A 13,710-nucleotide genomic window follows, 5' to 3' on the forward strand; every position below is an offset into this window, starting at 1 on the left:
TCTCTTGAGGGTTTCTTGATTCCAGTTTGAGCTTTCTCAATATCTAGTGCAGCTGCACAAACCCAAGGACGCTCAACACCTCCCTAGGACCAGAGCTAAATAGATTTCAGAATTATATTCTTAGTGTTGAATTAGCACTTGTTAAAAGAATAATTGAGGAAACATGGGGCAAGATCTCATCCATGGACACCCATTTTCCAGCAAAATGCAAGCATCTAGGGCCTACAAACACTTTATTTCATCTGCTCAGAGACAAAGCTGTTAATACCTATAGTCTGTGCAATACCACAGCAATAAATGCACTTTTCCAGAAAGTGGGAAAGGTAGGCATCCAGGGTTAGGTAAGCCTGGGAGGTCCGAGCACACAGCTCCTGGCTGTCCAATCCACCAGGCTCTCTGCTCAGTGACATCCCCGCTGTGTCCCCCTGAAGCCAGGCCACTCTGCCACCATGGGTCTGGCTCTCATTTTCTATCCAACCCTTTCTAACAACTTTCAAACCAGGTAGCCCATCTCACTCCAAGACACAGTACCAACGGTGTTATCTAGAGAAGGACAGAGCACACCTCTGCTCCTAATACTGCATTTTCCAGAGAGCACCTGCTCACCTGAACACCCATCTGTCTTCACCCACCAATGCTGGCAGCCCATAGAACAGCTGCCCTGCCTTTTCCTGACTCTCTGGTTTTCTGTTTAACTTGGGACCTGAAGTGGGGGGTACTGATCCTGTCTATGGAACATTCCTGTGGATTACAAGGGCTTGTTTTGTCAATATGTATTTCTTTACCCTCCTGCTATGTGGGAAAATTCCTCATACAAACCTCAGTAGTCCTTTCCTGATCAGGGTGTCATTCAGATCACGTTACACTGGACAATTCGGCTTCACTTACAGTGTTGTTACTTTGCTACATGATGATTTTTTCTTTTAATGGAGACAGTAATTTTAGAGTGTTTAGAAGTTCGATTACATCAATGATGACATTTTTCCTTTCCTATCTCCTGGGTAGGCTTGAGATAAGCAACAAAAACCAAGCCTCATATTGATAACTACACTGAAATCTCATCTCTCCTCTTTCTAAAATTGTTGCTTTATTTATATCCATTAGGCTCATGGTTAGTCAAAGTCTTTGACAGAATGATGTTCTTAATTTCAGAGGCATTTCAGTCTTCTTCTTGAAGTGACAAAAAAAACCCACCACAGTGTAAACAATGTTCTATCATAAAGTTACAAAAGCTTGACAATCAAAACAACTTCAAACTGCAACTTGCTCTGACTGAAAATTCACTATATGTTTACTTGGCTCTACTCCAAGATTTAAAATAATGCAAAACTAGCACCTAATCTTTTGACTACATAAAAGCAATTTTCCCCCCTCTCCCTTTACCAAGACTAGTGATGGCTGGGATTCTTCATCTCTTTTTTTCAATCATGCTTTAGTACAAATCTAGATGTTTTATTTTCCCCTATTTCTGGAGAAGCGGCCAGTACAGGTTTCCTGATACAAATACTCCCAGATTACCAAAAAAATGAGGATCCAGATGCAGTTTTTTCAAATTTGCCTAAAATCTGCTCTGCTCCAAGAAAAGGTTCCATTGAACAAAAAAACTTCAGAAAGTAGAGCCTACTAGGGACTTCTGTTTCCTCTCTAGCAAAATTTATGCTTGTTTTGAAAAGCTCCAAATAGAAATATTTATCCAAAAGCTAAATATTTGTATTTCTGGCAAAAATAGTCCGACTTTTGAAGAAAAATAGAATTTTCCACAAAGGTGTGCACTCTGTACAGAAAACTACTTTTTCTGTGTAAAAAGAAAAAAATTCCAGCAAACAAGTTTCTGTAGAACAGGGATTTTGACAGAAAATTTGGAGGACTATTTATGATAAAGTAAGATAGTGGCTTGGAAAAAACCTAGAGAAAATCACAGTCTATTGTTTGTGCACAGAGCCACCGAAAAATCCTTTCAACTGGCTAATCATGTTCTATCTTGAAAAAAAAAATTCTTTGCCTTCACTGTTAAAATATTTGTCCAGAACAGGCACCTGGATATGAATCTGCACATATACCCTCACCTAGCTTAATCCACCCATTTTTCTGCCAAATTTCTTTTAGTCTGCATAGCTCCTTTCCTGATGACATATTAATATCAGTTTACATTTTCACCAGCAATTGCACCAAACAGTCTCTAAAATCCTTTGGTCTTCATTAATATATTATTTATCTGCTGAATTCATCTTTCTTGACGGCAGATTGCTAAATTTATATGCAATGCTCTGGATAAGACCCGACCAGACCTCTGTGTGTTACCTGACCTCATTCATTGCTTTTTAACTCTACAACAAGTCTCCATCCCATGTCTCCTGAGATCACACTTACTTTTCAAAAGCCATGTCACATTAATGCTCATATTTGCCACACACTGACTGGTATACACAGGACTTCCTGCTATTGCCCTTTAGCTTATGGTGGTAACGTTTGTTGTTTTTAGCACATGACATTCCATCTTGCTTTATTACATTTCCAACTACTTTTTAGGACTTCATTTTCAGGTGATCCAGTTCTGGATACTGCTTACTACTGACAGCACCTTGAATCAGCAGCAAATTTTGTTTTGTCAAAAATGAAAATAATTACTGAAAAGAATAAAACAGGACCCTGGCCTGATCTCTGAGGAACTTTACTGCTAGTTCCTTTTTTCTCCTGTTTATACATCAGCATTACTAGTCAGGCTTATTTAATCACATTTGAACCAAACAGATCATCAATTCAACTAGCTCCATCAATTCAACTAGCAATTTCTATGGCACCGTATCAAACACATTACTGAGAGCTATCTAGAACAAATCTAATGACTTTTCTTTGTATCAAAGATACTTTCTTACTTTTTTCTCAGTAAAGTATTATCTCATGCTAGATGACATGATAACTCCTTTTGATAAACACTACTTGGATTTTATGTTATTTTTCATTTGTTTTCCCTTCTGCACTTACTCTTGTCTATTCCTCTAAAGCCTTTTATGCCACTTTATCAGTTAATTTTTTCTGTAGGTTTTGAGTTTTCTCTTTAGAGTTTTTTGGGAAGATCTACCCTTTACTTTAAATTGTAAAAAAAAATTTTAAAAACCCCAAACATACTAACTAACCATTACAAAACACCTAAAAGTAACGGGAGAAATTTCTTCTTTTCGTGTTTTCATGTCCAGTAAACCCTCAATAAAAAGCACTGACCAAATCTGGAGCTTTGAAACAAATAAGAGTTTAAATGACATTAGCCAAGTACTTTTCATTATGCCAAATACCTGACTTCTTTATTTTAAATTTAACCTATAAATTTAAAAGATCAAACTCTACTTCACCTACACATGTAAATGTGACTGAATGCCTATTAGTTTAATGAGTATAATAAGGATCTGAGTATAATGGAAATCAGAAAAATTGGATACCCTGGCCAAGAAATTGAAAGAGTTTATTATACTAAATGGGATCTCTCTTGCTCTTTTGAAATTACATAGAAGTCTTCTAAATTTGAAAGAGAGAAAGAATAAAATTGCATATTTTACACTAAGTACTGTAGACTGCATTCTGTGTCTTCAGTGAAAAGTGTCCCTGTGCCATTTTCTGACTGAGGATTTCACAGTTATAGACTGTGAACTTCACTTTAAATAAGCTATTCAGCAGTCCTGAACTTAACAAACCAAACAGAAAAGTGTCTTTGTTTTCACTGAATTTCTTTGTATTTGTGATCTGCAGAAACATCTTTTTGTAGCCAAGCTACTTGCACATTACAGAATGACAATTCTGGAGGGTTCTCCATATCCCTGTCGTTGGTTGGGAATCTCTGCGTTGGGGTGCTGATATTGGCAAACTGCCACTCCACAGGCCTCTGCCAAAAAGTGTTTTGTGGAGCAGTATGAGCCTCACCACTAGAAGATGCACCCTCAGCTACATCATAAAGCTACCCTTCATGGCCAGACACAGCAGGACACTGTTGGGGATGCTCAGAGCAGGGAGAATAAAAACGCTGAGGTGACACACTTGAGGACAGCCTTTCCTTAGAAAACTCTGTGTGGTGTTGCTTCTCTGCCTAGAAAACAACACAGGGTTCAAGAGATTATGGGGACATAATATGATTGGTAATGGTGACAAAATTTTAGAACTTCTGGACACCATCTGGATCTTCAGATAAACACAGAGAACCTGATTTTCATTTTCTCCTCTTACTGCAGCTACAGTATTTGATGCCGGAGAGTTGGACAGAAGCATGACTGTGCTGCTTCTCAAAGGATGGTGCTGCAGCCACACCCTGGAGGGTGCCCAAGGTCTGAAATCCCATTGTCACAAGCAGGACACATACTGTTTGCCTCACTCGGTCCTGGAGCCATCTTTGTTGTATTCTAGCTGATCATTGAGAGAGGCTTAGTAAGATCAAGTGTGGTAATAGTTACTGACACTAAAATTTTACAGAACTTTAATTTACTCCAGTATAAAAGATCCAAATTGCACATACGTTAGTCGCAATCTTTCTTTCCTGGAAACCCTTTCTAAAATCTATTTCCAAGGCTAATGGAATCTTTCCTTAAATAGTTGGGCTGCAGGAAAAAAACCCAAACAAACAACCAAACAAAATGCAGGATGACAGTATTGAGTGCCTTTGGGAGATTTAGGAATACCTGATGAAGACCTAGTGTCTTTGAAAAGCGTGAACACCTAGGAAGAGCACTCCTTTGGCAATGAGACTCAGTACAGCATTCCACATAAACTCTCTGTGGTTTGGAAAGTAGGGCTCAAAACACATGAAACAGCTTGAGCAGCTCAAGAGACAGACACACTTGCAAGAGGCACGTTGTTCAGGATGGCTTGTACACATGCTTTGAGGGAAACCCTTCAAAACTTTTCATGCAGTTTAGGTATTTCTGGCAACTCTATGTTATGCATTATGTGAGCAATCATTGTTAGACAATTGAACAAAAGAAAACTCCTTTTAAACTAGGAAAGCAATGGATTTGGAGACTTTATACACAGAACATGAAGAAGATTTGTGGGTAAAATACAAATTTCCAAAGCATCTTGAACTCCATCAACAATTTATATAAGAACTGAGCTCAAAGAAGTTTGGTGTCATTACTTCAGTATGGAAACTCTAAATCAGCCATTTACTGCCAGCACTGAATTAGAGGATTCCAAACAGATAGATGGCCAGGCAGCAAATAATTGTTACTTATAGCTCTACTGGCATATACCTTTGCTCAGCTGGCAGATTCTTCCAACAGCTGGAACTGAGGAAAAGCTTCTGGGTCCTGAATGTGTTGTGAGAGCAGAGAACTTGCCGTACCTTGGCACTGCCTGCCACTGGGTCCATTGCCCGTCACTGAACTTTCTATTTCCACTTTTACTGTCCTCTGAGGAACACCCTGGCTCAGCTGATCCAAAATGCTATTTATTTCAGTCAAAATGCATTTACTTCTCTACCACCTCTATTGTGATGAATTTCTGTTCATGTTTGGACTCCATTCTCTCTGTGTGTTTGCAGTCCTGTGCCTCATGGATATCTCCATAAAATTTTTCCATTTAATTTGACAGTCCCTTCTTTGAAATGTCATCAATCAACTCTGTCTAAATTTTATGACTCATTTGTTCTTTCATAAACCTACCTGTTTTTTGCTGATTAAGAATATCAGTCTCATTTGTATTTACCTCTATATATCAACAGCTGTTCTAGTTTCATTCTTGTTCTTTATTTCCCTTCTACATCCATTGTAACAGAGCACTGAACTGTGATATGTTTAAGGGAAAAGAACTTGAACCATGATTTCTGGGCTTCATCAAGAATTTGTTTTCTTCTTAGGGAAAAAGAAGCACTTAACTATATATAAACAAAAATATTAGTATTTTATGCATCTCCATCTGCTGTCTCTTTCATGTCAAAGAGTCACTGGGAACAGCAACAGAGGAAAGGGTTGAGAAATAACTGATGATATTTCTTTTCACCTAAAAATGTTGATTCATTGAAAACAAAACAGCACAAAAATCTGACTGTGTACAATCTTCTGATAGAACAGATGTAAGTTTCAAAATTTCTTTGCTAGTTCTAGGCTGTGTGGACTATTAATATTTGAGATATTAGTTTCTGTCATTCCACAGAAGGAATAATGATGACAGTTCCCAAGACTGTTTCTACACAGAACGTTAACAGCAATTTGTTAATTGGTTTCCCAGGCTACTCAGCTTCAACAGCCTAATGAATTATTTGCTCGAAGAATTAAACACTGGAGTTTGGTGTCTGGCAACTCTTGTGTCCTCAGCTGCTGGGGCAGCCCAGCTGGGGCACAGCCTGCCTGGTGGCTTCTCTGCACAGGGGCTGCCCTGGGCTTTATTGCTGATGAACCTGATAAGCCTTGGCATGTATTAATTCCACTCATGAGAACGACTGCTCGCTTAGCGGGATGCCAGTCATCACAAAGAGCAAGAAAGAACTTCTAAAGAGAGAAGAATGGATGGATTTTCCAAAGCCTTGCAGTAGTGATAAAACATCCGCTTCTTGTGAATGATAAAAGAAATGGTTTTGAGGTTGTTATTTTGGAAAGACTGATAGCTCATAAGAAATTGTGAAGAGCGGATCCAGACTGCCTGTGTCAACCAAGAGCCTGAAGAGGAATCTTGGACACCGGTCTCAGGAATCAGAGGGGTTGCACTGTGCAATTCTCCGTGTCTAGGAGTTTTGACCTGAGAGCTTGCCCAGGAATCGCAGAGCTAATGGCATAACCAGTCTCCTCTGCAAACCAGCTGTGTCAGGAGTAGATGCAATCTGGCCCTTCAGTCCATCTGTCATATGCAGATGAAAGTCAATCCAAAGAGGTACTCTTTCCTGCTACAATGAGAATACTTTCATAACCTGACAAGATACCATCCTACAAGTTTTTCTTTCTACATTAATGTTTCCCTCTGCTCTCAGCATGCAGGTTATAATACTGTTTAGTAGTTTGTAGTATTTCTTTTTATGATACCAAAGATGTTATAATCAGGTATATATTCTTAATATATGAAAATAAGTTTTGCATACGCATTAAAAAATTAAAATTCTCTTTAGCTTTTCTCATAGAAGTGTCCTTGCTTTGCTTGTAGCTGGTTATTTTGGGGGTCTATTTAGGAGATGCTGCCTCCTCAGTCCCTTTTAGTACATAATACTTACATTACAACACATATTAAATCAATGGAAAGACAACTGTAATATATTCCCATTCTCAGCTAAAAGCCAATATATAAATGCTTCTTTTTCTATAACACAAGGCATGTGCTAACACGTCACTTAACTGTGTATTTTCAGTGCCTTGTGAGACAAAACTCAGATCCATACCTGGTGTAAACTGCCAGGGAATAACATGGAGTTGCCTTAAACTCTTGGTTCTCTATTGAGAACTCGAAAAAAAAAAGAGTTGTGGGGAAGAAAGATCCAGCTGTTGCTCTACACAGTGGTAAAATGGGCCCTGCCAGGGATCACTTCACTCACCCCTCAACGTTTTACTTGCGTGCCTGGCTTGAGGGGTCTGTGTTCGATGATCTTACTGGTTTCACCGGCAAAAGGCACCCCGGTGCTGGCACCGGGGCCCTGCCGGCACTGGCACCCAGGCTCCCTAGGCGTGTATCGCGGGAAGAGGGGGTTCTCCGGCACCTGGGAGCGGGCAGCGAGGGGTAAGAAGCATCCAGTGCCCAGCAGCAGCCCAGGGGCGGCGGTGGGCACCTGCGGGGCGCAGCGATGGGCGGGGGGCGTACCGGCTCAGGGCAGCGACTCGCACCTCTTATGGGGGGAGCGCCGGCGGCAGCGAGAGGGAGGAGGAGAAAAGGCAGGCGAGGACAGGGGCTGGGGAGACACGGCGGGCGGGCAGGAGCCGGGGGCTAGAGGAGGAGCTCGGCGCAGAGCGGCGGCGGGCACGGCCGCGGTCGGGCCGGGAGCTGAGGCGTCGGAGCGGGGCAGGTGCGGGAGCCGCCACCGCCGCTGCCCGCGGGGCGGGGGAGCCGGCAGCGGCCCCGGGCCCTATGGTGCCGGGCGGGACCCGGACCCCGCTCCCCGCCTTCCAACGGGGCCCGCGGAGCGCCTTCGAACGGGCACTCGGCGGGCATGAGCACCCTGCCGATCCTCCTGCTCTCGCTCTGCTGGAGCCTGGCGCGGGTAAGTCTCACACAGCCCGCCCAAGGAACACTCGCTGCGCTCCGGACCGCGGGCCGGGCTCACCGCTCGGCTCTTACCTGAGGAGCCCGTGCGGAGCCCTCCGCGCTGTTCCCGCAGCTCCGCGGGGCGGCGGCTCGGCGCGGCAGGTGCGGAGGCCCCGCCGCACACGCTCCGGGACGGCGCTGCCTGTCTCCGCTGGCCTCCGGCCGTCCCCGGGCGGAGGCGGCGAGGGGAGCGGGCGCGCAGCCGCCGCCGGGACCCCCGGGCGCTCCCCTGCGCTCCCTGCCGCAGCCCCGGGCGCTCCGCAGCGCCGGGACGGCTCCGCCCGGCTCCGCTCCGCCGGGCACGGTCCCATCCCCGCGGAGCCGCCACTTGATCTCCGCAGTTTTCCCGCAGCCGGTGGACACCGCTGGTTTGCGAAGAGTTTTCACGGAGCGCTGCCCGGGAACGGTCCAGAGGCCACTGGCCATCATCGTGGCGGGGAAAAGCCCCACATCCACAACTGCTCTGAGATACGTACAGTGGGATTGCTATGCACAAAGTAGTCAGAATATTGAAGTGTTCTTTAGGGCGCCTGCTTTTATAATGTTTGTATTTTCAAGCGTTTCTTAAGTAGTTTGTAAAAGTCAGTTACATTGATGGAAATACAATACACACAAAAAAATTTTTTAAAGCTTTTAAAATTTTTTGTTGCTGTATAATACCAAAAGTCGGGAAACCATACTGAAGGTGAGTGCAAGCTGCTTGTCAGAGGAAATGTTTATTCATCAAATTGCTGGTCTAGATGCTTCAGAAATTGTTAAGCTGCTTAAAGTGCAGAGAGACTCCTGAGCTGGAAATCCAGCTCAGTGTGCACCTTTACATGAGGTGCTGTATTCACTGGTGACTAAGGATAACCTACCGCTGGTTGAGCAGAGGGAAATATGAATGAGCACAAGTCCTGAAGAGTGGTGAGTGCCCTCAAAATCTTGATGTGTTTCGGGAGGTGGTCAGAGCCACATCGTCTGGAACCCTAAATCTCTTAAGCTTTGTGAAGTCCATCTGAATGAACTGGATGTATTAGAACATAGTATAGTACAGTTTAGCATGTAGCCCAGCTGTGAAAAGTAATAAGCTGCCTTTGGGTAGTAACAAATTTTTAACAAAGCTTTACTATTAGTCACTGATATTTCAGAGGTATCAGAAAGAGAAGTTGTTTACTCAGCAGGCTTCTTAATTACAGTAGCTGGTTGGACTTATCCTTCATTTAATTAACTTTTTTATTTACTGAACCTTCCTTTCCAAGATCCAGTAATTGTAATACTTCTTGATGAGTAGGAAATCCACTGTCAGTTACTGAATGTTTGCACTTAGAAATGAAAAGTAGCCAAAAATAAGTTTTGTGAAAGGGAAGCGCTATTAAAAAACAATATGTGTATGTGGGACTTTTATTTTACATGGCCGTTCACTGCAAGAAGGATTATACATACCAAAATGTAGGTATTTTCAGTATAATGCTGAACTTTAAATTACAAATTCTAGAAATCCTAATTTATTTTAAATATGTGTCTTTGAAAGGAAAAGAATTCTTCACTTGAAACCTGTAATTTCAATACTCAACACAGAGAAAAGACATGGAAAGGGAAGTCAGGTTCTGATGCTGCAGACAGTGAAATGAGACATTTGGAGAAGAGACAGATTTTTGTGAGTTTTCATAACAGTCCCTGCTGTTATGCTTATGGCTCTTGCACTGTTTTTTAAAAGCTGTGAAGTGGTTTGTCCACAAAGAGACTGCAGCATCACCAGGTTCTCAGTCCTAACTCTGGATCCAAGGTTCTGGGCCCAGAATCACAACTTAATTAATTATTAACATTTTTTAAAAACTGCTGTGTCACACATCAGAGATCATTACCAGACAGTGTTATTAAATGTCTCCTAAAAGATGTGAAAGAAAAGACAGAAACTTGGAGAGAGACCACCTTTTTCTTAGTAATTACAAGTGTTAGGTGTGAGGATGACTGAAGTACTGCATATTCCCATTTTATTTATTTAAGATGTGATTTCATTTGAGCTAATCAAACTGTCCCACCAGCTCCATTGATGTTTCCAGCTTTTCCATTTGCCACCTCCTGCAGTAATTTCTCCCATGCAGTATCTTTCGGACTCCGTGTGTTTCTCTGTAAGGCTCTGACTGCCTCTCTGAATTCAGCTGACCCCAGTACAACTTTCCAGGGTCTCATTTCTCTCTCCAGTACTGCTGCATTCCCGTTTCTTCCTGCGGACATATATAAACTTTTCTGAAAACCAAAGAACTGAGGGCAGGGCTTTGAACCAGTAAAGGCATTAGTGCTTTAATTTTTAGGAAGTGGGGTTTTCTTCCTGTGGAGAATTTGCTTGAATCAAGTAATCATGGTCTGGGGCCTTCAGGAGATAAAACATACATGGTGGAAAAGGGGGGAAGAAAACCAGAATTTACCATGTCAAAGAGAATGAAGTTTGATCAATTTTCATGTTCTGTGATTTGTGTTAAACTTTCAGCTCCCTAACTTACTACAAAAGGGGAGAAGAGCAAATGTATCTACTCTCCTTTTACAGTTTCAGCTCAGAGTTTTTCTGGAGAAAAAGATCTCGTGGCACAATATTGAGGAATGCACTAGAAAGCTAAATAAATGCTACAGGAAGAAGCCAGTAGAGTGTTTAAGCATTTTGTTCTGAAAAGTCAGTGTGTGAGAAGCTGGCATTGAGTGTGCCTAGCACGTGCTTGGGTGAAACCTGTGCCAGTTAAAGTTGTGGATTTCATTATTGGTAGTTGCATTCTTCATGAAGCATTTTCATTCTAGTTTCAAGACACAAGCCATTTGTTAATTTGACACAGGTGAATGGTGTCCATCCAGAATGCAGGTTTCAGCTGGAGATTCACAAGGAGGAAACCAGGTGCATGGAACTTCTAAAGAATGCAAAGCCAGTGGACTACAAGGGTAAGAAAACTGTAATATAGAGATAACTGGAATATTGAAGATTTTCTCTCTTTACCTTCTTTACTGTTGTGATTGTGGTTTCCGTAGTTGTTTGAACTGTGCTTGGGATTTTACGGTTTTTAGAATTTATGCCATTTTGCATTAAATGTATTGCTGCAGCAAGCATGTGGTGAGAGGTGTGCAGGTGCTAAGAATGCCCTGGTTGGGACACCAGCTGGGAGCAGACACATTCTTATGTGCTGAGAAGTTGTTGTAGCATTTTCTGACTGGCAGAGCAGCTGTGATGACAGGACCAGCAGGAAGAGCAAATCTGAGGGAAAGCTGAAAGCCTTGGATCCAAGCATCTCTCCCTAGCTATGGCTGAGAGTAAAGTGCTAGTGGCAGAAAGGATCTCTGGGTGTCCCAAGTGCACAGTGTTTCACACTGAAGGCCAGATTCACACCCAGAGGACCATGGAGTCGTGCAAAGGGAAAACTGGACAGTCGTGTTATGCCCAGAACCCCAACTCTCTCTGTCACTTTATTGTTTTCATTTTCTTTCTGCATAGAAAGACAAATATATAGCTAGTGATACAGTAAACTGTAATTTAGTGGAAGGAAGAAGAATAGAGTGGAAGGAAGAAGAATAGTAGATGTAGGGGCTTTTGTTAGGTTTTTGGGCTTGGGGTTTGTTTGGTTTGTGTGTTTTGGTGGGGTGGGGGTTTTTTTGTTTGTTTATTTGTTTAGATTTTATTAGATTTCCTTCCTACATTTTCATGGGAAGAGAAAAAAAGTTTATGGAAAAATAACACTTTTCTTGTAAGTTGATGTTGCTGGTAAAGCCATTTGTTCAGCAAGCAGAATAAAAAGGTGACAGATGAATTCAGATTGTCAGTATGTGGTTTATTTGGGCTTTTTTGTGTTCATTTTGTTTTGAATACACCCTGATGATGACTATGGGACCTCGGAGACCTGCCATCTGCAGTGCTCTTTGAGCATAAACATGAGTCTCAACTTATGATGCTTCTTCCACCTCTCCTCAATTTAAATGTGCAACTCTCTCAGTGCATATTCTAATACTAATTTGGATTTAAAAAATTCAAAGTATCACCAACAGTTTTTATTTTATTATAATTTCTCAATTTTATTAATCAAGATCAGTAATTTAAAAATGCAAAATCTTACTGGAATAATTAAACTAGATTTAAGGCTTTTATTTATATATGAGTGGTGAAGAAAGATGGCTGTTACATAAATAATACTAGTGCAAAGCCAGATGGGGAAATAATTAGTAGGCCAGCTTAATGAATTAAATCATGAACCAGTAAATTCCCTGCTAGCTGTTACATGGCTTTGAAAGTAAAGCTTTTCTCAAGATACACTTTCATGATCCAGATGCTGGACTGCTCCAAGGGTATCTTTGTGATGCACACCAGTTTTATTTTGTGTTCCTAGGGAAAGAAAGACGTTTGCTGCCAGTATTTTCTTCTCAGCCCCTTTTCACTGGGAAAGGGGTGCCTTCTGAAGCAAAACTGATGTGAAAGAAAACTCATATCTTGGAAGGACACAGGATGTCTGATGGTGTTGATTCAACCCTGCAGACAGTGGCAAAACAGCAGTGAAATTATTTAGACACTTGAATGCCCATCTGAAACTAAAGGAATATTCCATTTTGTTGGACACTGGAAAAAAGCCCCTCCTTTATGAAAACTGCATGTTTAATAGTACAGGAGAATTTATTCTATGCTTTCTGTTACAGATACCCTCACCAAGAACCTCCAGAGAGTAGCCTATGTTAAATACATGCATTTACATTTACAAAAATAGACATTCTCTGTGTGCCCTTGTTTTCCTAGTAAGCTCTCTGTAATCATCCAAAGAAGTAAGGACTCTTTTGAACAGCAATACTCTGACTACTGAAAAAGTAGGATTATTAAAGAAAATTGACAAGCTGGAACTTGTCCAAATTGTAGCTCCATGTGTAACTTGTAATACATTTGAAACATAATTCTTTACAATAAATTCCCAAATGCTGTTCCACTTTTTCCTGAATGGGAAAGATGGTTATACAGGCCTTGTCATACTGCTCTAGCTTTAGTATGTGCTACCTGACTTACAAAAGCTGTTAATGAAATCTTGTGAAGGAACTGTCTTGATCTTGGAAATAAGGGTTACCTGAGATTATCCACAGAAGGCTTGGACCTCCATTATCAAAATCAGTGGGAATCTTTTCATTAATTTATTGGACACCTGGGAAACCTTTGCACCTCTATGCCACATGGTCTAGAATATGGCTGGCATGCACAGCTTCTGAATTCTGGAGGATCCAAATTGTGTGGGACGAGTAGATGACAATTATGTATTAAATATCTGTCATCACAGGCTCCTGGCCAGGTAATAATTAGCATTGACTCCATGATTCACAGAAGGCTGATCAATCTCTTTATTATTTTGTCCTTATTAAGACAACCATTGCTTTGATAGACAGTTATGATACAGGTGGACCTAATTGGTCCTCCAGTCCAAACATCATCACCATTGGCTAATTAAGAAACCACTCTTCAGTAAACAAATCTCCATAACACATTTCACATGTTCACAGCAACAGGTGCAG

General features: G+C 41.6%; 1 protein-coding gene across 4 annotated transcripts in view; it reads left to right on the forward strand.

Moving 5' to 3' along the window:
• Window positions 1-13,710, forward strand: part of VIPR2 (vasoactive intestinal peptide receptor 2) — an 80,062-nt gene that overhangs the window by 26,431 nt on the left and 39,921 nt on the right. The window contains exons 1-2 of one of the 4 annotated variants that reach the window (XM_068174290.1): window positions 7,593-7,683; window positions 11,016-11,118. In XM_068174290.1, coding sequence (XP_068030391.1) covers window positions 11,079-11,118 — 40 coding nt within the window. In that variant the 5' untranslated portion in view covers window positions 7,593-7,683; window positions 11,016-11,078. Of the gene's footprint in view, window positions 1-7,592; window positions 7,684-7,969; window positions 8,162-8,770; window positions 8,891-11,015; window positions 11,119-13,710 lie in introns of those variants that run through there. The other 3 variants (XM_068174282.1, XM_068174298.1, XM_068174272.1) reach the window with 3 other exon arrangements.

Source organism: Anomalospiza imberbis, chromosome 1 (assembly GCF_031753505.1).
Source record: "Anomalospiza imberbis isolate Cuckoo-Finch-1a 21T00152 chromosome 1, ASM3175350v1, whole genome shotgun sequence".
Lineage (NCBI taxonomy): Eukaryota > Metazoa > Chordata > Aves > Passeriformes > Viduidae > Anomalospiza > Anomalospiza imberbis.